Here is a 21,866-nt window from a genome sequence, read left to right on the forward strand (position 1 = left end):
CTCCCACGTGGGTGCAGGGGCCCAAGGACTTGGGCCATCTTTCATTGCTTTCCCAAGACATAGCAGAGAGCTGGATGGGAAGTGGGGCAGCCGGGACTCGAACCGGCGCCCATATGGGATGCCAGCACTGCAGGCGGTTGCTTTACCTGCTGCACCACAGCACTGGCCACTGTGCTTTAGCTGTCATAGCTCTTTTGACTTGGCACATCTGGCCATGTTTTTGAATGGACATCTACATTATGATACCTTCATCAGTTCCCCTGCACCCAGCTGGGAAACCCAACTCTAGAGCCCTGTGGAACTAGGCGTGAGTTTTGCTGGACTAGTATTGCAGGCATGAGTTGTATGTGTTTAATCAGCTGTTTCCTTTGATTGGCTATTGTCCACAGAAGCAAGTTGTTAAATGATGTGACCTTCACCTAAAGGCACTGAGAACTAAAAACAGGTTTCAAGAGGACATAGATGCCCCTGAGCCTCTCCATCTTCCCAGCGCTTGAGAAAAGCAAGTTTTACCATCTCTGTGTTTAATATGTCTTTTCTGATTGCTGGCAAATTTACCTATTAACCATTTTGATTGTGGCCTCTGTCAATTGCCTAGTCTGCTCTTTTGTTTTACTTTGCTTTCTGACCTGTATGAGTTTCTTACATAGTTGTGGCACTGCCTCCTTGTGGTTTTAGATATTTGCAAATAAATTTTGATGTAATAGGCCTTTTAGAAAACACACTTGCCCACTCTGAGGCCCCAAATATAGTCATCTGTATTTTTCCTACCAGCTTTAGAAGTTGGTCTTTTTTAAAAACTTTTATTTAATAAATATAAATTTCCAAAGTACAGCTTCTGGATTACAGTGGCTTCCCCCCCCCCCCACCTAACTTCCCTCCTACCTGCAACCCTCCCATCTCCCGCTCCCTCTCCCGTCCCATTCACATCAAGATTCATTTTCAATTATCTTTATATACAGAAGATCAATTTAGTATATATTAAGTAAAGATTTCAACAGTTTGCACCCACACAGAAACACAAAGTGTAAAGTACTGTTTGAGTACTAGTTATAGCATTAATTCACATTGTACAACACATTAAGGACAGAGATCCTACATGAGGAGTAAGTGCACAGTGACTCCTGTTGCTGACTTAACAAATTTCATATTAATATCCTTCATGCATTTGGAACTTATTTTTAATTGTGTTGAGGAGTAGGGATTTTTATTTTTCCCCTTTCTAATACTATTCACTAAATTATCCATCTTTCACTCCTTTATTAAGGATATAACGTCTACCATTGAAGTAGTCTCAAGACTTCAAGACTCTATTTTCAGTTTCTGGTCTTTCTTTATTGACTATTTTTTATTACCTGCCAATATAGCAGTACATTTGTATTGTCTAATATGTGCTTATAGTTATGGACTAAGGGAATGTCCAACATCTACTTTGGTTTTTAGTTTAAGATATGCATTTGCCACTGGCTCAGCTCCCAAATTCTACCATGTTTTTATTAGCAGGAATTGAATTTATCTATTAGTTATTGAAGATTTTATTGAATTTTGATGTTTCATCATCCCATCCAGGAACAATGGTATGTACTACCGTTCTTGGTACATTCTTGGTAGAACTTCTTGGAGGTTTCTTAATAGAATCTCAATTTCACTCAATATTTTTGTATTGTATATTAATCTCTAGGTATCTTATAACCTTTATTCCTATTTTTTATTTATTTTATTTCATTTTATTTTTTTTTGACAAGCAGAGTGGACAGTGAGAGAGAGAAGAGACAGAGAGAAAGGTCTTCCTTTTCTGTTGGTTCACCCCCCAATGGCCACTGTGGTCAGCACGCCACGCTGATCAGAAGCCAGGAACCAGGTGTTTCTCCTGGTCTCCCATGGGGTTCAGGGCCCAAGCATTTGGGCCATCCTCCACTGCACTCCCGGGCCACAGCAGAGAGCTGGACTGGAAAAGGAGCAACCAGGACAGAATCCGGCGCTCCAACCAGGACTAGAACCCGGGGTGCTGGTGCCGCAGGCTGATGATTAGCCTATTGAGCCGTGGCACTGGCCCCTTTATTTCTAAATGGCAAATTTTTGTTAGTAAGTGGCAGCTTGCAGTCTGTTGTGCTTTTAATTCCATATTACTAATGCCCAAGGAAACTTTAGATTGTGCAAGTTGATGGTATAGCTAGAATTTACTGCATTTGTTGGTGCCTACGACTTATCCTTTCCTCTTAGGAAAATTACCACATCCCCTGCCAGTAAGGATGCACTAACATCTCAAATTTCTGTGCTTTCCTTATTTAAGCATCGGCATCTCCAGTGGCGTGCTGAACAATGGCAGGCCTAGAGACTGCATTGGAAGAAATTATGTCCTAAACATTGTGCGTGCTGTAGGTTTTTGGTAGAAAATCCTATCAGATTAAAAAGTCTTTCATTTCTGCCCATTGTCCTAAGTGATTTTTTTGTCTCTTTTGAAATCATACAAAATGATAAAACTTGAACAAGACTTTTGTGACCTACTAAGATGATACTGTAATTCTTCTCATGTCTCAATCTTGTGAATTAAATTGATGGATTCTATCATGTTAAATTAGCTCTGCATTCCTGAGAAAAAGCTTACTTGTTAGTGATGTGTGACTTTTGTTTTTATTTTTTCCAACACTTAAACAAATTACCAACTAGTTTTAGAAGCAGAAAGACAGAAATACAAAGAGAGCTCTCTGCCATCTGCTGGTTCTCCCCGCTGCTCGTATGTCTACCTCTCCCATGTGAGTGGCAGGATTACAGGGAGTGCATTAGCAGGAAGCTAGAATCAAGAGCCCTGGGGAGGCATCAAATCCAAAGACCATGACCATGAGATGCAGGCATCTCTCCTGGCATCTTGACTGCTAGGCTAAATGTTCACCCCCAGTGTGTGATTTTTATTACAGTAGCATTGCTATGGGCTGAAAGTCCTTGTGAGGGGAGCCTAATCCCCAGTGCCAAAGTGTTGAGACGTGGAAACTTTTTTTTAGATTCATTTATTCTTTATTTGAAAGTTGAGAGAGAGGGAGTGATGCACAGAGAGAGGTCTTTCATCTGCTGGTTCATTCCCCCGAGGTGGGCAATGGCCAGGGCTGAGGCCAGGAGTCAGGAGCTTCTTCCATGTCTCCCATGCAGGTACAGGGGCTGAAGCACTTGGGCCATCTTCCACTATTTTCCCAGGCCATTAGTATGGAGCTGGATCGAGGTAGAGCAGCCAGGACTTGATCCGTTGCCCATGCGGGATGCCGGTGCCATAGGCAGCGGCTTCACCTGCTGCACCACAACGCCAGCCCTAAGAGGTGGGAACTTGAAGAGGTGATGAAGCAATGAGATCTGCCATTGAGAACGGATTAACACTATTACCACGAGAATCCGGGGGTTATCAAGGGGGTGGGTTCCTAACAAAGGGTTCTGCACCCCTCTTTCCTGCATGCATGCCTGCACTTCTGTTCTCTTGACTTTCTCCCTTCCACCATGGAACGACGCAACAAGAAGGCCCTCACCAGGTGGGGACCCTCAGCCCTGGACGCCTCAGCTCCAGAACTGTGAGAGATCAATCTCTGCTTCTAACACATCACCCGGTCTGGAGTATTCTGTTACAGCAGCACAAAAGCACCAAGACAGGTATTAAATTAGTCGGTATTATATTTAAGATTTTTATAACTGTGTTCATAAATGCAATGGCTCCATATCTCCTTTCTTGAATGCCTAATTTGATATTTAAAATAATTCTGAATTTCACGTAAGTGAATAAGAAGCTTTTTTTTCTTTTTTCTTTTCAGGATCACTTTAGATGAGAGAGATTATTTAGAACATGGGAAATTTCACAGAATTCTCATGAAACCTTTAGGGACTCGGGAATTTGGTGATGAGAGAAGATTGCAGGGAGGACTTTTTAACATTTTAATTATTTATATATTTATTTTTATTTATTTGAAAGACAGAGAAACAGAGATAGGCAAACAGACAAAGATCTTCCATCTGCTGGTTTATTCCCAAGTGCCCACAACAGCAGGGATTGGCTGGGATGAAACCAGGAGACCAGAACTCAAGCCAGGTCTCCCACATGAGTGGCTAGAGCTCAGCCACATGAGCCATGCCCTGGTACATCCCAGGTGCACGTTAGCAGGAAGCTGGGACTGGAAGCGGAGCTAGGATTCAAATCCAGGCTTTCTAACGTGGGAGGTGGGCATCCCAAGGGGCGTCTTAACTGTGATGCTGAATGCCTAACATTTTCTTTTTCTAAGATTTGCTTATTTATTTATTTGGAGAACAAAGTAACAGAGAGAGAGGAGGAGACAGATAGAAAAAAAGAGAGAAAGAGGGAAAGGGAGAGAGAGATACCTTCCACCTGCTGGTTCATGTCCAGGTTTTATTTTCACCCTGGATTCTCTTAATTATCTTCCTATTTCATCATTGGCTTCATCTCTTGTTCCTCTTGGCCAGTCTTACCAGATTGATTACCCTTGTCTTCTCAAATAGGTCTCTCTATTGTGTATGTAGTTATTGTCCTGCCTTTTCGTCATACTTGATTTCTCACTTCTATGAAAATTTACTAGTAGTATGCCCATTTTCTAAGTTCTTGAGTTGAATTTTAAGTTTGCTTTGGTCTCTGATATTTTTAGTAAATATATTTAAAATGTCAAAAAAAATTGGTGAAGACTGAAATTGGCAAAACTAGATTGCTGGGTAAGCTATCCTGTACACTTCCGTGTTGTCTTCACTTCCCATTGTCTATTTTACAACTGTACAAGTGGCAGAATACGGATAATAATGCAAATTGTGTTGTCAGGACTGTGTTGGTTGCTGGCCCACGGAGATCCCTCTCTCTGTATGTTCATTTCAGCAGTCTTTATTGCTGATATGCTGGTAATTCTTGAATTCCCCTTCAAACTAATTGTGACATTCTTTTGATTTATTTATTAATGAATTGAACAAAATATTTTGAATTTATTTATGTTGATAGGAGTTCTCATTTCTTTTTTCAAAAAAAAAAAATCCTTCAACAAAAGCTATAAACTTTTTTCTAAGCCTTGTCTTAGCTTTAGCTTATGGATTTTGACCTAGGATGTTTTCATAATCATTTAAACTCAGTATTTCTTTCTCTTTATTTTTTAAAAAATTTATTTTATTTATTTGAAAGTCAGAATTACACAGAGAGAGGAGAGGCAGAGAGAGAGAGAGAGAGAGAGAGAGAGAGGTCTTCCATCTGTTGGTTCACTCCCCAGATAGCTGCAACGGCCAGAGCTATGCCGATCTGAAGCCAGGAGCCAGGAGCTAGGAGCTTCCTCTAGGTCTCCCACATGGGTGCAGGGGCCCAAGGACTTGGACCATCCTCTACTGCTATCCCAGGCCATAGCAGAGAGCTGGATCGGAAGAGAAGCAGCCGGGACTAGAACCAGTGCCCATATGGGATGCTGGCACTTCAGACCAGGGCTTTAACCCACTGCGCCACAGCGCCAGTCCCAGTATTTCTTTCTCTTTCAACCCAAGGATCACTTAGTGGTCTTTTTTTTTTTTTCATTAGGAAATGTAGTTTTAACTATCTTTTTCTTATTCCAACTTCATTAGATACTATAAAATTTGCTTCATCCATATACTTATACCATTTCATTCTACAGAATTTTGAAGTTTATTAGAATAGCATATTGCACTTTAATGGAATACAAAAATAAAAATATTAGGTCATTGGAAAATATGTTACAAAACAAACCTCAGTGTGCTGTAGGTTGGGTCTACTTTGATTATATGCTGTGCTGTTGTCCAGATATATCTAGGTTTGAGAAATGGCAGTGGTTGAGAGTGGGGGAAGAAGAAAGGATGGAGGAGTGTGTGGGAGATTCCTAAGACCATGTCCAGGTTTGATAATGAAGCAAAATTAGCAAAGCTAAAATGTGCATGGGGCAAAATTTGGAGGAAAGCAGAGATGAGCTTCCCAGAACGCCCTCCCAGTGGAAGGATTGTCTGAGACATCCTTCATTTCTCAGCAGCAGTGTGTGACAGGTGTGAAGTGCTGTGTACGGGCATCGTCTTCAGAGAGATGCACCAGTCTCAGAGCTCCCATGTTAACTCATTTCTCCTTAATGAGTCGGTAGGGACAGAATCGGAGCTCACAGGTCAGCCCCGGCTCAGAGAGCTGCCTCAAGAACGGACTGCATCCTCCTGAGAGGATGTTCACAGTGCAGCATGACACCTCCCCCAAACCCCGCATTAGCAGAACCCAAGGATATTGGCTGAGTCCTACAGGGAAAGAGGGCTGTGCATAGTGTGGCTGCTTAAACAAAACCCCACTCCTCTCCGATTTGAATTCACAGTAAGAGATTGAGCACAGAATGTCTCAATGTTTGATGATGTGGTATGGCTCTGTTGATTACCCAAGGAAGTGTTTATGTGAACAGTCTCTAAACTAAATAAGGCCAGGATCATTCACAGGAAATGAGCCCAAAGTTATGCAACCAGAAAAAGTATGGCTATCATATGGAAACTCAACCAGGAATTTTGGAAAAGAATGTTCTTGGTGCATGCTGGGCTCCATTTTGTATCTCAGAGTGGAGGACTCCATCCTGCCTCCTGCCTTGTTCTAAAGGTAGAGCTCATGCATCAGGACAAGCCCACCCAAACCTCAGCAAGTCAGCTCATGGGGAGACAAGGGGTTACCTTTTCCCTGTGAGCTTCCCAGGATGGTGTAGGTGGCAACGTCTTGAAGATACAACAGAAGTTTTGAACTCGATCATATCTGCAGAGATGTCCGGTTCTTCCAGGGAGGAGGAACAGCTGAGATCATCTTGGGAAAAATGGTTGATAACACAGGGCTTGAGAAGACAGAGCAATGGGAGAGGGTGTTGCCAAGTCCTAGGATATCAGGCCTCACCCTTGAAATGACAGCGGAGGGGCTGCTGCATGAGGCTAGGTCTTCGCCAGCTCTGTGCATCATTGGGTTGGTCACTTGAACTCCTCTGAAAGATTCCCTTGAAACTTCCTGGAGGTCTGGCTTTACTCTGTGGCTTTACTTTGAGGACAGGTGGGCACCAGGGTGGGGGATGCTCCATCATCAACACTGTCACTAGGAACCACTTGCTATGGGGTGGCCACTGTCTACCCCAGAGGAAGACAGAGCAGGAGAGAGAAAAGCTAGTGTCAGTTCTGCTCCAATAGCTCCCCGACCCCCACAGCATTATATAGGGAAGAACAGTTTAATTCATGCAGAGTCGAGCATTCTCTAAAGTCTTGGGCCCCCAGAGAAGTGCTCTGGAATCCCTTTTAGTAAAGGATGATCTACCATTGTTGGATGGACTGGTGTGGTCAGAGTCCTGGGGTATGGGGCATGGTCCAAGAACAGCCACGGAGCCTAGAGCCTGTTTCCTGAAGGTGCTGTGCAGCCGGGTAGAGGAGCACAGGCACCTGTGAGATTTCCCAGGAACACCCAGGGAGCATGAGCTGCAGTTCCTTCAAAATCAGGGAGGGTGGAGCCCGGGGAATGTGAGTCAAGGCCAGGCGATGGTTTGCAGGTGGCTTGTCGCCCAAGGCTTAATATTTTGGAAGCTTCGTCTTGGAGGTGGCATTGCATGTGAGGTAACTGTTTTGTGGACCTCAGAAGGGGTTAATGTTGGTCTCTGGGAGGGAGGTAACTCCTAAGAGTGGGTTATTGTAGAGAATGAGCCTGGCCCCTGAGTCCCGCTGGCTTCCTCTCCTGCCACATAGCTTCTTCCTGGGCGCTCTGGCCATGTGAGGCCATGCTCCATGCTGCCCTCACCGGCAGCGTGATTTTAGACTTTCAGTCTCCAATACTGTGAGCTAAATAAATCTCGTTTCTTTCTAAGGTATTCATCCTTGGGTATCTTACAGCAACTGAAAACAGAGTAATACAAACCTTGGCTGCGATCTCAGACAAACTCATCTACTGATGCCTTGAGAAACTTGGATTATGTAGACAGAATGCAAAGCAACGACCAGACAGAAGCAATTAATCAATGAATAGGTAAACACAGTATCACAGCCCCGTTTTGTTCTCCAAGAAACAGTCAGAGGAACATTAAAAATGTCTATCTGCATGACCTAAAGAACATTAAATGAGATCCAATTCATCATTCTGAGTAACCTTCTAACCTGACTTCAAGGGGCTTTATTTGGCCTTGCATTGATTTGCAAATATTTAAATGTATGGAACAACCCTTCCCCTCAACACACACACAGGAAGGAAAAGCAGGAAGTGGTATAGGCTATCAAGACATTCCTAGGGTGAAATTAAATATGGCCTGCATTTTTTATTCACTCTAGTACAGGAAGGAAATCCTATCCTGTCTTCCTTGTGGGCAGGTAATGTCACAATGTCACCCAGGAGAACTGGAACTGCACAGAGGAGAGAGTTGTGGAGGACTGTGTTTTCCAGGTTTCCTGACAACTTGTCTTGTCCCTCATGCTCTTCTAGAAACTTTCCCCGCCCTCAGCAAGAGGTGGGCACCATGTCCTCTCCCCTGGAGCCTGGGCAGACCTTTGAATTGGTTTTGATTGACAGGGTATGGCAGAGGGAGGGATGTGACTTCCAAGGCTGGCTCATAAAGACGCCACACATCTCTCCACTGTTCTCGTCGGATGCTCTCCCTGAACCCAGTGGCCACGCTCTGAGGAGGCCTCAAGTAGCCCTCAAGGTCACGTGCAGGGGTCGGGCCAGCCGAGATCCGACCAAAAGTCAGCGTCAGCCACCGGAGCATCAGCCTGCACATGACTCTAGCCTCCACATTCCCAGTTAGCTCTGGTTTTGGAGCCTTCTAAGCTGAGGCCCCAGACATAAGAGAGAAGGACCGACCCTCCCCTGTGTGGCCACCGATGTGTCTGACTACAGAAAGTGCGAGCAGGTTCCATCCAGTGGTTGTCTTTCATCTCTCAGTAGGGGCTGGTTGGTTACGCGGCAGTAGGAGCTGCAGTGAGACTCTGTCCTCCAGAATAAGCAGCACAGTTCTCTGTGCAGAGGCTGCCAGGGTCACTGTGGTTGGCAATTTATCCCATCAACTCCGTGTTCTGGTGCATTCTCCTGGTGCCGCTGAGGCAGGTTCATGGCCCAGCAGACTGGACTTCATTCCTTTCTTAAAAGGGGGCATTTGTGTTTAATGACTTCAGCGTTTGATGGCCTTGGAGTGTGCGCCCTGTTGGCTCTGCCCTGCCCTCCCCTGCACCACTCTGTCCCCGGGCCTGGGCAGCCCCACCCTCCTCTTTACCAACCCCGAGGGGAGTGTCCCTGAGTCCTGGGGAGCCAGCGCATCACCCACTGACCAACAGGCAGTGTACACACAGCTGGCTTTCAGGTGTGGCAATGACGTCAGTGCACCAGGTGTAGGGAGAGGGGTGGGAGCTGCAGGGCTGGGTGGGGCTGGGGCCAGAGAGCTCAGACTTCTCCCCCAGGCAGCAGTCACAGGGGTTTTGTAAGGTGGCAGCTAGGGTGGCCCTAGCAGTGAAGGACAGTTGAACGCAGACAGTGGAAATGGGGGTTTGGGGAAGACTGGGGATTTTTTTTTTTTTTTTTTTTGAGGCACAGTTGACAGAATGGAGTTGCCAATGGAACACTGAACCCAGGAAGCAGGGATGGAATTTTCTAATCTGGATGATGGGAAGGTTGAGTCCACCAGACAAAACCCAGAAGGTAAGAGGCAGAAGAAGGTGACTTGACTGGAAAAATGAGGATCGGGTCACTGACCTGCACAATGGACCCCATGTGACACATCCAGGGGACCAGCAGGGAGCTTTAGGCACAAACAAGGCCTGGCAGAGCCTGCAGAGGCACAGGTGTAGCACTGGAAGCAGAAGCCATGGGAATGGACCCAAGGCTCAAGGAGAAATGTTGGGGCTGAAGGGGTAACCCCCAAGTAACATGCCTTGGTGTGATGGTGGGAGGCGGGAAGAGGGCGAGGGGCAGAGGAGCAGACTCTTGGAAGAGAACCTTCCCTGGCACCTGACCCGGCTCCTTGCGCTCAGGATCTGCCCAGTGCAGAGGCCCAGTAGCTGGGCAAGCCAGAGCTGCTCTCCAATTCAAGGGACCTCCAGCTCGGATGAAAGGAGTGATAATGAGGGGGTCCGTGTAATCAGCATACTGCTAATTTTAGCCCAAGTCTGCTATGGAGTGGCAGACACATTGGCCTGACATGCGTCACTTGGAGACGGGGTAGCACTTTCCATCCAAATGTGTCAGAAAAGCTGTGACAGCCTGCAAGGGTGACAGACGCACGCTGCACGTGGTGGCCCCAGCTGTCGCGCGGAGGGCAGCCTTCCCGTGCGTGGGGCAGAGGACAATGCTGCTCTGGGCCCTGGAGTTTCTGTGACAGTCACATCTCCCTGGTGGGCACCGCTAGGGGTCTCCTCCTGCATCTGCAGGGGGCTCCACTGCCCAGTTCATTGTGGGAGCCGGGAGTGGAATGCAGAGATGTGAGCAGCTGTGCTGGGGACAGACACAAGGAAGGGCCAGTCCATGCCACTCAGGACAAGGGTGGGAAAGAAAAGCAAATGGAAAACGCACAGGTGCCCAGCCAGGGAGAGTTTCTTCCTCCTGGGGCCTGGGAGGAAGGCTGAAGACTCCTCCTGCGCTTGGAGGTGCCCGTGTGAGGCATTCAGAAGCACGCAGAGGTGGGGAGTGAGGAGGGTGGCGCGTGGGACGCTGGGAAGGGCAGGCAGAGCACCCGGCTCTGGCATCCCGGCTGCATCAGGGTCAGCTCCAGGCTGAGGATGTGACCAACCGCCCCATCCTCCAGATACGATCAGAGCACACGGCCCCCCACCCGCCCCGCACCTGCACAGGGATTCCGGCAGATCCAACAGCATCTCCGCGTGTCCGTGGGCAATGGACGGCTCTGCAGCCACGTGAGTCTTGACCCTCGTGTCCACTTGGTGACGACCCTGGGCCTGTTAGGGTGAAACCCCTGGCAGGAAGTCTCTCGTGCTCGCCCACCTCAGGCTGCTGAGGTTGGAATCCTGGTGAGAAGGGGCAGTGATGCCTTTTCTCTCTTCCCTCGTGGACTCTCCTGATCGCCTGGATCTCTCCTCTGGGCCCTGGTGACCACACCTTCCCTCTATCTATTCAAACCAAGGCTAGAGACTCCTGCAGCCGACTGGTACACAAAAGATAACCTGGCTTGGTCAGGCTGCCTGTTCTGCCAGCCCCGGGGGAGGGACAGCGCTGGCCTTAGAGACCATCCATGGCCTCCTTGTGGGTTCTCCTGGTCCTGGTCAGTGCCCAGAGACTCCCTCCTAAGGCCCCAGCAGCCAGCAGTGTCCTCATAGCCTAACCACCCCCAGGGCTGCTCATCTCCCCAGGCAGCACAAATGGACAGCAGTAAGAATGAAGGTTGGGTCACCACCAGGCCAGGAACTGCTGAGGTGCCCGCTGAGGGAAAGCTAACATGGATGAGCAGTGGCAGAAGGAAACCATCTTTAACATCTACCACCTACAAGCCTGTGTCCAGCTGCAACACTGGACCAGGGATGGAGTTCCCTCCCAGCTTTGATATGAACATCCATGTGTGTATGTACACATACCCACATAGGAAAATCACATAGGAAAATCTCTCTCAATATAAATAATACCCAAATATTGAAATCCCTGGTTTCTTTTTTCCCCGTATAACATAGATATATTGATAGTGGTTAACTATGACTTAGCATTTGATTCACAGAACATCCAAAGGGAGTGTGGCACCTGTGCAAGAGGAGCAACCATCACCCAGGGATGGAAAAGGTCACCATGGGACCATGTGCATCCCTTTTGGGCAGGAATAGTGTCTGAGTCAGCTTGAGCTGGCAGAAAAAGCACCAGAAAGTCACTGTGTGCATCTGCAGGTGACAAGCACAAGTGCAAGGTGCCAGCTGACCAAGGTCCCTGAGGGCTCTCTTTCTGACTTCTGTGTCCTCAGACGGCTGAGACGGAGTTCTCAGGGGTGTCTTCCTCCACTACAAGAACACGGATCTCATTCTGTAGACTCCACCCACCACCACCTCATTCAAACCTAATTCCCTCCCAAAGACTCCAGCTCCAAATACCATTACTTTGGGAGTTAGGGCTTCAAACCATGCATTTTGTCTGTTTACAGTGTAACTGCAAAAGCATAATTTTGCTTTGACTTTATGTGGAAGTTGCCATGTTGGCACTGGCTGAGCTCTGTTGGGATCACGAAATGTCAGCCTAACTAAAACGAGGCATTGTCTCCTCCAGAATCCCCATCCGTGCGTGGTTCCCGGGTGAACGTGACCAGAGAGGAGCCCGCGTGAGGCTGGGGATGTGGAATTAACGCAGAAGCTCTATCACGGTCATCAGTAAGCAACGGATGCAGAGGAAGCTGCAGGCCACAGCCCACCCTTGGTCTCCTCCACTGTGTCCATCACGCCCTTCCTCCTTCACGTCTGCTGCTAAGGCTGGCCTCAAGGCTGCCCACTAGAAGCTGGCTCACGGACCCCAAGGGTAGCAGCTAACAAGGAGGCGGCTGTTTTGGCGGAGTGGTTTATGTCCACAGGGTTCTCCACGGGCTCCCGGCCACAGTCCTGCTCCAGCATCTCCGCTCTGTGAGCCGGGGGCCGCCCACCTGACCTGTGCTTCCTCCTCCCTGCCCCACCTCTCCCTGCTACGGCTTCACCTCCAGCCGCTCACAACCTGTGTCAGACTGCACTCCCACAGCCGGCTCTGGTACCCTCGTATTTATGGTGGCTCGGTTTTCCTGACTGGTCACGTTTTGATTTTAGTGGAGCCTCCCGTTGGCAGCTTCCCTGAGAAAGAGGGACCCTGGCTGAGAAGGCGTCTGGTCAGCCGGCTCCCTTTGCTCTGTCTCACTCCCCTCACAGCTCCGGCTGTGTATCTTTCACACATGTGCCTGCTTTCTCCCCCCACTACTTGTGTTAGTTGTTTTGCATTGCAACAACAAGATGCCCGAGACAGGTCAGTTTCACAAGCAAAAGAGGTTATATCTAGCTCCGAGTTCTGAGGGTTCACAGTGCAGGGAGGGGGCAGGGATCTGGCCTCTGGAGAGGGTCCCTCATGGGATAGCTTCACACGACAAGCGTGCCTGTGGATGGAAAGGATCCTACCTGGAAACAGGGGGCCAATGACTGACTCAGGTGTCAGGCCCAGGCTTCCATAGCCACTCGCCCTAGAGAGAACTGACTCCAGGAGACCAGCAAGCCCTCCTAAGGGCAGTGTGCCCCGCGATCCAGGGCCAGCTGAGGGACATGGCAGCTGCTGGCACTCAAAGTGGCCCAGTAAGTATTTGTTGAGTGAATATCTGGGGAAGCCCAATTTAAATACTGATAGATCATGGTCTGAGTAGCAATAGTTTTTCCTACAGTGTGTGTGCAATGCTGACTTCGCAATATTTTAGATAAAGAAGAAGAGGTCAACCATCAACAAAGCAAAGGAGGAATTGGAGGAGGAAGGGCCGGAAAAGGGGAAGAAGGTAAAGAAAGAGGGGAAGGGGGCAGGGAATTGAGGGAGCAGGAGAGGAGAGAGAGGGAGAACGAGAAGGAGGGACTCTGAGGGAACAGCTGACACTGTACTGGGTGTGTTCTACACCCACATGGAGACAGACCTAAGGGTCAGGTATCATTCCCCAATCATAGACGAAGCACTGATGTCCCAGAGAATTCAAGGACTTGAGGAAGGTCTTTGCAAAGTGACTGAGCGGGACTCCAAACTCAAGGTACCTAATTTCAAAACTCACATTCTCTCCATTATACCATGCGACCAGAGAAAGCAGATGTGGCATGGGAAGAAAAATTGAACTGCTATTTGATACCATATTTAAACATTCTACTTATATCTGGAATGATAGTATTAACTTCTTTACTTGACCAACTTACTGAGTACCACTTTAATAATTAATCCTTTAACCTATGACTTAACCTATTGTACAAGCATGCAGTTCTGTGATTTATAACCAACATTTACATTATAATCCTATGATATTACTATCATCCATTTATATTATAATCCTATGATTCTATCAAACATTGTCACTAACCAACCTTTTCTTATAGACAAATGATGAGTTAAGGCATCCTTAAAGTATACATTTTAATTGCAAACATCTTTAGGAATATCACCATATGACGTGGGGGACATTGGAGAAGTAATAATGATAATAATGACAAGTAGTTTTGTGTTTACCCTATAAGTGATGTGCATATACCATGCACCAAGCAAGACTGGGCCTGCAGGGTCCCCGCTCATATTTCAAATCAGTGGAGGCACTTCAGGGTTATCTTCAAAGCCTGGGTCTTCCTCTCTGGGCATAATTTTGGGTTCAGATTTCAGTCTTCTGGGTGCGTGTCTTTTCTCTTGAACTATGGTGGTCACATCCGGGAAGGAATGCTTACTGGGATCTACTTCTAGTTTCTCAACATTCTTGCTCCTGCAACAACAAAAGAGGCCGAAGACACTGAGATCACACAATCTAAACTTCAGTTTCGAATAGATTCAGCTCCATCATTCATTTCTTCAGAAAACACTGGTGAGCGTCATCTTCACAGCGTAGGGATGAGTAGGAGACAGTCCCCGGCTTCCAGTGGTCCAGAGCCTTGCAGAAACAAGATTCTGACCCATGAAGAGATACAGTGCTAGACAGTGCTCCAGGGCTGTGCCACTGCACAAGCAGCTGGAAGAGAGGTCACCAGGGAGACTGCTCACTTAGAATCTGTTTTGATGATAGAAATGACTCAGCAGGCAAAGCCACAGCCATTATTAACAAGAGCCTCACTACACAGGCCTTACTCCTGACTGCAGCTAATCAGGCTTCGCGACCCTGCTGCTTTGGACAACGCAACCTGCTGTGGGGCACTGAGACTACAAGTTCAAGTGCAAAGCAAAGGTCACCCTCCAATTACTGCCACCCTTCCCCCCTGCCTTCCAACCAAGGACTACTTCTATTGCCTGCACCCAGTTCTCTCAATATACATGAAACAGAACAGGTAGAACCTCCATCAGCCAGTGACCTCCAATGTCATGGTCATACAGAAAACTGTTGATGACACAGGTCCACAGTCTGACCCAGCAGCCCCAAACTGAAGTCCTCAAACTAAACCCATCCAGCAGACCTTCTGCTCAGAGGAGAAAAGTTCTGTTTTCTTTGGAAAACATGAACTCTCCGTTGCCTTTGCAACCCCCCCCCCCTCATTTCTGTAATCTGCACATCCCTGCAGGTATTTTTCATTCCTCCTAGTAGTGTCACATGGACCTGCTGAAGAAAAGTGCGAAGTCTACAAAGAGTATGAAGTGGCATAGCTTGAAGGCCCAGACTTCACCTTGATAAACCATGCTCACTGCCCAAGGAAGGAGCAGTCAGAATGGGTGTGTGCATGGCATGAAGTGGGGGAAAGGGGGCGTGGAGATCACTGATGCTCAGGAAATAACAGCGTCCTAAGGGAGAGGGCTGTGTGGAGCAGGCCGACGTGAATGGCTCTGGACAGGGCTGGTGCAAGGTTAGGCTTTCCTGAATCAACGGGAAACTTGCCCCCAATAAAAGAGGGGCTTATGGTGGCTGGCACCGGGCAACAGCAACACGGCTACACTTGCCTTCAGGGAGGGTGGACAGTTGGTTGTGATGGCTGGTATACGCTGGGCAGAGGGTGTCCACCAGTCCCCAGTCAAGAACCCCGAGCACAGAGTCCCTAATGACCTCCTCAGTGGAGTATTTCACCCTCATGGGAAGAGTCAAGGCGACTCCACGGGGAGTAGCCCCTTAGCAGCTTGCTCCTGGCTTTCTCTGGACTGTCCCCTTGCTGCTTTTGCTTGTGTCCTTTGGCTGTAAGAAATCTGAGACATGAGGAGCGCCATGTGCCGGCTCTAATAAGTGACTGACCCTGGAGGCGTCCTGGGGACTGCTGACACATGGCCCTGCGCTCAGCCCTGGTATCATCAAATTCTCAGATAACCTCAGTGTCGCCTCCTTCTGAGCTGGGTGGAGGCAGGGAGGGGCGGTCAGCCAAGGTCCCACAGGAAAATGGGTAGGGCTGGGAGCTGAATGCAAAAGCTATGGCATTGCGTCTACACTTACAGCAAAGTCAGGCACCACACACAGCACAAGGGTGGGTCCTGTCCTGCTGGCATTGGCACAGGCTATACCCATCACGGACGTCCTCCAAGTCAGCCGGCACTTGCTCTGGAGCCCGCTGTGGCAAAGCCAGGCCCTCTTGCCTCACACTCACTTCCTGGTAGGGAAGGAGCAAAGCTGACGACTTGAAGTCGTGAGGCAGGAGAGCATCAGGCTAGCATGCAGGACCCCGGCCCCTACTCATCCCGCTGTAGGCTGTCTAGCAAGTTAACTGCTCGGTGCCTCCCAGGCATCACCTCTATAACTGAGCTGCTCACATTGAACGTGGGTCCATCCATGTAAAGGCAAAGAGCAGTGTGCTCACTGAGAGTCCATGCCATGTAGGAAAGAGGAGTGTGAATGGGCCCAGAGCAGTGCGAGGGAGCCCACTGGGTACTCAGCCCAGTGCTGTCCAGTTCATGCCTCTTAGGTGCCCAGGGCTGTGATCGGTGCTGGGGATCTGCAGGGACAGGCCCACACCCAGCATCAAAAGAGGAGGGCACAGGCTCGGTTGTCGGTGTCTCAGGGCTCAGCCAGTGGGACAAAGCCAGCAGGTTGCAGCCAGAGGCGGAAGCCATGTCTGGATGGTGGGAATGTCACACAAAGGGGACTGGAGGGAGGGAAAGTGAGGGTTTTGCTGGGTTTTGAGTGGGGAAGAACCTGCCAGAGATAACAGGGACGAAAGGTAAGAAAACGCCTGTGCTGCCCAGAGAATGAGGTTCCCCAAGGCAGGGGTGGCGAGTGGGTGCGCACCCCTGGGGCTGTGGAAGGAAGGTCAGCTGACGCGCTGAGGGGGCCGCCTGGGTGCAGAGTCTTCAGGTGCCGTGGCAAGGACCGAAGCTGGGCACGGGGCGCCTCACCCACCGTGTTTTTGTTTTCACGTCGGGACTATGTGCTTATTTTTAGGACACTTACAGCCAGTTTTGTTTTAAAGCAAGGGAATGATATTAACAACCTATTAATTACATTCAGTGTCATGGAAGTGTAATTAGGAAATAGGGCTCCCGACACACTGTTCCCTGGGAGTGACCTGCTGTTCCAACCACTAAGTTTTCTTCACAAAGTCATTTCCTGTTGCTCTTTTTTTAAATTTTTTATTTATTTTATTTTTTTATTTTTTTGACAGGCAGAGAGGACAGTGAGAGAGAGAGACAGAGAGAAAGGTCTTCCTTTGCCGTTGGTTCACCCTCCAATGGCCGCTGCGGCCGGCGCACCGCGCTGATCCGATGGCAGGTGCCAGGTACTTATCCTGGTCTCCCATGGGGTGCAGGGCCCAAGCACTTGGGACATCCTCCACTGCACTCCCTGGCCACAGCAGAGAGCTGGCCTGGAAGTGGGGCAACCGGGACAGAATCCGGCACCCCGACTGGGACTAGAACCCAGTGTGCCAGCGCCACAAGGCGGAGGATTAGCCTAGTGAGCTGTGGCGCCAGTTCTCCCTTTCTCAAAATAGTGGATTCTACCGTGGTCTTAGCCCTCCCTTGCCACGTAATGTAAGGTTCTAGTACCAGGGGGCCACTGCTCTGCCTGCCACGCCTTCCTTCCCACTGGCTGCCTGAAGCCTTGCTGCCATCAGGGATGCTGAAGCAAAGGCCGAAAGAAAGACAAAGACGCCCCCTGAGGCCCTTGACTGTGGAGCCACCTAGGAAGCCACCTCCTCCCAGACTAGTTGTTGGTTGGGGGACATCAGCACCCTAGTTTTTTTTCCACTCTGTCTTAGGGATTCCATCTCTGCTTGCTCAGTAATCTGACACAAGGCGTGCCTGGACGTCATCTACATTTAGAAGCACAGAGAAGAGAATGCCAGGATCTGCTTGGGTGCCAGGAATTCCATAACCTCACATGAATCCTGACAGAGCTTAAAGACGAGCTCGGCCCGTCGCGACCACGGTTTCATAATTATGGGTATTACTGGCCACGGTTACTTAGTTGCACAGGTACTAAGACAGATAACAATGGCCACTGACGCGGACAATGCACTTTCTAGTTTGGAAAATGTTTTCGAAAACAGGAAGTTAGAGTTTCCAAGGACATGCATTGCAGCCATTATTAAATAAAGTTCTACTTTTAATTATTCTGCTCTTATTTAAAAAGGCTGGGAGATCTGGTTCTCTATTAAGTGGATATCTAAATCCATCTATTATAATTAGGTTGTCCTTGGCTTTGAGGGAAAACAGCCTATCTCACTTCCAGGCATGTCTCTCGGGCCATTACTTCTGTGTCTTGATAATAAACAATGAACGTAGTCGGGACACAGTTGTCGTGAGCAATGGACTAATTTGCAATGGAGGACTTTCATTACTCAGGAATCTCAGGAGCAATGAACAGAGAGCCACTAAGCCCGGGCCACTGGGGCTTGCAGTAATCCCCACAACCAAGAGGACGGGCGGTTCTGCCTGCATGCCTGAGGCCCGAAGGCTGGATGCCTGCCCCTGGTCTGGCCACCACCGCACTGCCAGAGCTGACCCCCTGGACTCTGCTGAGATTAGCTGGAGGCAAAGGAACAGATCATCACTGTGGAAGAAACGGGGGCCGGGGGGAGAAGAAGAGAAATGGCTAAGCCACTATGTATAAAACACAGCAAAGATGGACTCCTTCAACTAAATAGCATAAAAGACACACCCCCCCCCCCAACTCCAGCAATATGGTAGGCTGACATATCTGGACCAGATTCCCCACTTAACACTGGAAGGTTCTTGAGACTATGACAAATCTGATAACTCACAGAGAACAAGGTCAGAACTGAGTGACAGTTACCTGTGCCCTGAGGGCGTCAGCTGACTTGAAGTGGTGCTTTGGTCTTGCTGACCTTACGGAATCTGAGGACAGAGGTCAGAGCCCTGAGCATGCTCGGCGGGTGGTCTAACAGGACGCCCTGTGCACACTACGGGTACAGTATCAAAGGGCTTCTCCTTCAGCAAGAGTGGGGAGGGGACCGTGGCACAGCAGGGTCAGCCGCCACCTGGGACACTCACACCCCATACTGGCAGAACACCTGCTGCAAGTGCTGGCTACCTCGAGCTTCCCGTGCAGCTTCCTGCTTATGCACCTGCGAGACAATGGATGGTGGCCTGGGTGCTTGGGTTCCTGCTGCCTATGTGGGAGAACCAGATGGAGTTCCTAGGTCCTGGCTTTGGCCTGGCCCAGCCTGGCTGTTGCAGGCTTTTGGTGAATAAATCATCAGATGGAAGATGTGTGTGTGTGTGTTTGTGTGTGTGTGTGATCTGAACCCTTCTGTCTTTCAAATATATACATACAAACATACTTACATACATTTAGAGGGGAATCAGTAAATCCCCTCTGCTCATCTCATGAAAAGCTGCCTTGCTGGGGTGGAGAAGGTCTGTGCTGCTACCACAAGCCGCCAGTTTACAGCACCCTGGGGGTTATAGACGCTTGATCTTGAATTTAGATGGAAACACTGTCCAACTGGCAGAGTTGGGGGTCTGCCATGCAGCACATGCTGATGCCTCATGGCCCGTGGGAACCTCCGAACTGTTTTCTAAGGCAGTGGAGCATGAGGCAGGTTCACTGTGTCCTGTCTGCCTGCAAGGTTACCAACTTGTGAGTCCAGAGAGACAGAACACACACACACTGCAAGTTACACGAGGTGGCTTTCTCACTCCAGGTGAGCCTCGAGGGAGCACAGAAGTCTGGCATTCCCCGGGAGCCGGTCCTTGAAGGCTCAGGAAAGCTGCCCAGAGTGGACGCGGCCTTGTCTGCGTCCGTGCCAGCTGCACGGCATCCGAGGGGCTCCAGGATGCAGACCATCCTGGGTTTTACATCCTGAGGTGCTGGGATTTCTGGGCTAAAGGACGGTGAAGGACGTCTGGGGGCAGGGTGGTGGGGCAGCAGTGTGGATGCAGGGAGGCTGAAACGGAGGCCTGGTGTCGCTCCCCGTCTTCGTGGAGGAACGACACAGGACCCTGCACTGTTCTTTTGTCTGCTCGGCCCTTCCCGGGTTTGCTGCTGGTCCTTCCCGGGTTGGCTGGCAACCCCTCCACCTCCGTGGAAGGGCGGCTCTCCTGCCACTTTCCCCGCTTCCACGGGGGCGCAGCACACCGCCGGCCGGCTCTCTTGGGGGCTGCTCAGATGTTATCCGGATGTTCCTGGTGCATGTTGTCTCTCTCCTCCTTTATAGTCCTCTTCCACCAATCCCAACTCTGCTACCCACACGCCGAGTACGCTGCTCTCCTCCAATCAGGAGCAGGATCAGCTCCTGCAGCTTATTGGTCAAACTGGAGGCAGCTGCGTAGAAGTTGTTTACTCCTCTCCCAGCGTCATATTGTGGGAGAGCAGATGCATAGAATAAGTCTTAATTCCAGTAACTTAGTCTAGTCCGAGTTGCTCCCCACAGCCTGGCTGCCCAGCCAGTTCTCTCTTATCTCAGCACGCTGGACTCCCAGCACATTCCAGAGTCACTGCAAGTGAGAAAGAGCAGGGAGAACCAGGGCAGGAGGCGGCCCCTGGAGGCCTGGCCTGATAGAGCAGCTCTCAGAAGAAGTCAGGAACCAAGGGAAAAGGGTGATTTTCATGACAATCAGAAGCAACGAGAACAGATGATGGTAACACAGAAATTCCAGATATTGCAATATGAAAGCATGGATTCTAAACCTCGTTTACTAAGTTTAAATGTCTCAGACAATAGTAAAATAATGGAAGGTTTTCCTCTGCAATTGGCAATAAAAGACACCTGCCACCACTCCTAGATTAACTGTACTTTGGAGCCTTCCCCTATGCAATAAGGCATGAAAAGTAAAAGCTATATGGATTGAGAAGAAAGAAGCTATCATTTTTGAGCAGATATACAGACAACTTTACTAAAAGAACCCACAGGTCAATCAGTAAAACAAGATTAACAAGCCTGTTGAGCATAAAATCCAACCTGAAAGTGAGGGACATAGTGACAGTGACTGCAAAACACTGTGATGACACCAGTGTTACGGAATTGTGTACTTTCACATGGTTACAATGGTTAACTTGATGTTATGTGCACTGTACCACATCAAAAAGAACCACGTTAAAATATATTTATGATAGCATCAAATATGTCAAACCTATAAAAGTTCATGAACACAATTATGGAAAAATTATAAAATTTTACAGACATAGCAAATAAGTCTGAGAAAATACAGATGCTGATACTATGATTTTGCTCCCTCTAACTTGATCTATACACCCAATATCGTTCCAAATAAAATCCCAATATGTGTGTGTGTAAAACTTGACAAGCTGATTCCAAAATGTTCATGGAAGTACAAAGGGCCAAGAACACTCAACTCGCTCTTCAAGAAGGGTAAGGTCAGATGAGTCTCTCACCAGACTTCCTATAAAGCAATGAGAATTAAGGAAATGGAACACTACAGAGTCCAGAAACAGACACGTACACATCTGGATATTTGACTCATGGCAGAGATGGCCTTGGTGACAAATGCAGAAAAGACCAGCTTTTGAGTAAGAGAGATTGGCACAGCAGGGTGTCCACACTGGAAAAGAATAAGTAGTCACACCTCACACCAGCATCAACTTATGATGGATTAGACCTTAAATGTGAAAGGCAAAACCATAAGGACTACTTCTAAGATCTCAGGGTTGGAAAGTTTCTAGAATAAGACATTAGCCATCAAAATGAGGTTTAATAATTTGGGTTCTTTTAAAGTTCTCCTGTCCATCAAAAGACTCCACAAAGAGAATAAGAAGGCATGCCCAAAGCTGTAGGAATTCTGATGCCACTGCTTCCCGGCTTGGTGGTCTTGGCAAATTCAACCTCTCTGGACCTCAGAAATTACTCACAAA

General features: G+C 48.6%; 1 protein-coding gene across 3 annotated transcripts in view; it reads right to left on the minus strand.

Moving 5' to 3' along the window:
• Nucleotides 1–14,042: 14,042 nt before the first annotated feature.
• The window catches only part of DNAAF11 (dynein axonemal assembly factor 11), a 115,709-nt gene continuing 107,885 nt past the window's right edge, over nt 14,043–21,866 (minus strand). For all 3 annotated transcript variants that reach the window (XM_051844036.3, XM_051844035.2, XM_089335723.1), the window contains one exon: nt 14,043–14,393. In XM_051844036.3, coding sequence (XP_051699996.1) covers nt 14,216–14,393 — 178 coding nt within the window. In that variant the 3' untranslated portion in view covers nt 14,043–14,215. The remainder of the gene's footprint in view (nt 14,394–21,866) is intronic.

Source organism: Oryctolagus cuniculus, chromosome 6, assembly GCF_051225735.1.
Source record: "Oryctolagus cuniculus isolate XC-2025 breed Fujian yellow rabbit chromosome 6, ASM5122573v1, whole genome shotgun sequence".
In the NCBI taxonomy this organism is placed as follows: domain Eukaryota; kingdom Metazoa; phylum Chordata; class Mammalia; order Lagomorpha; family Leporidae; genus Oryctolagus; species Oryctolagus cuniculus.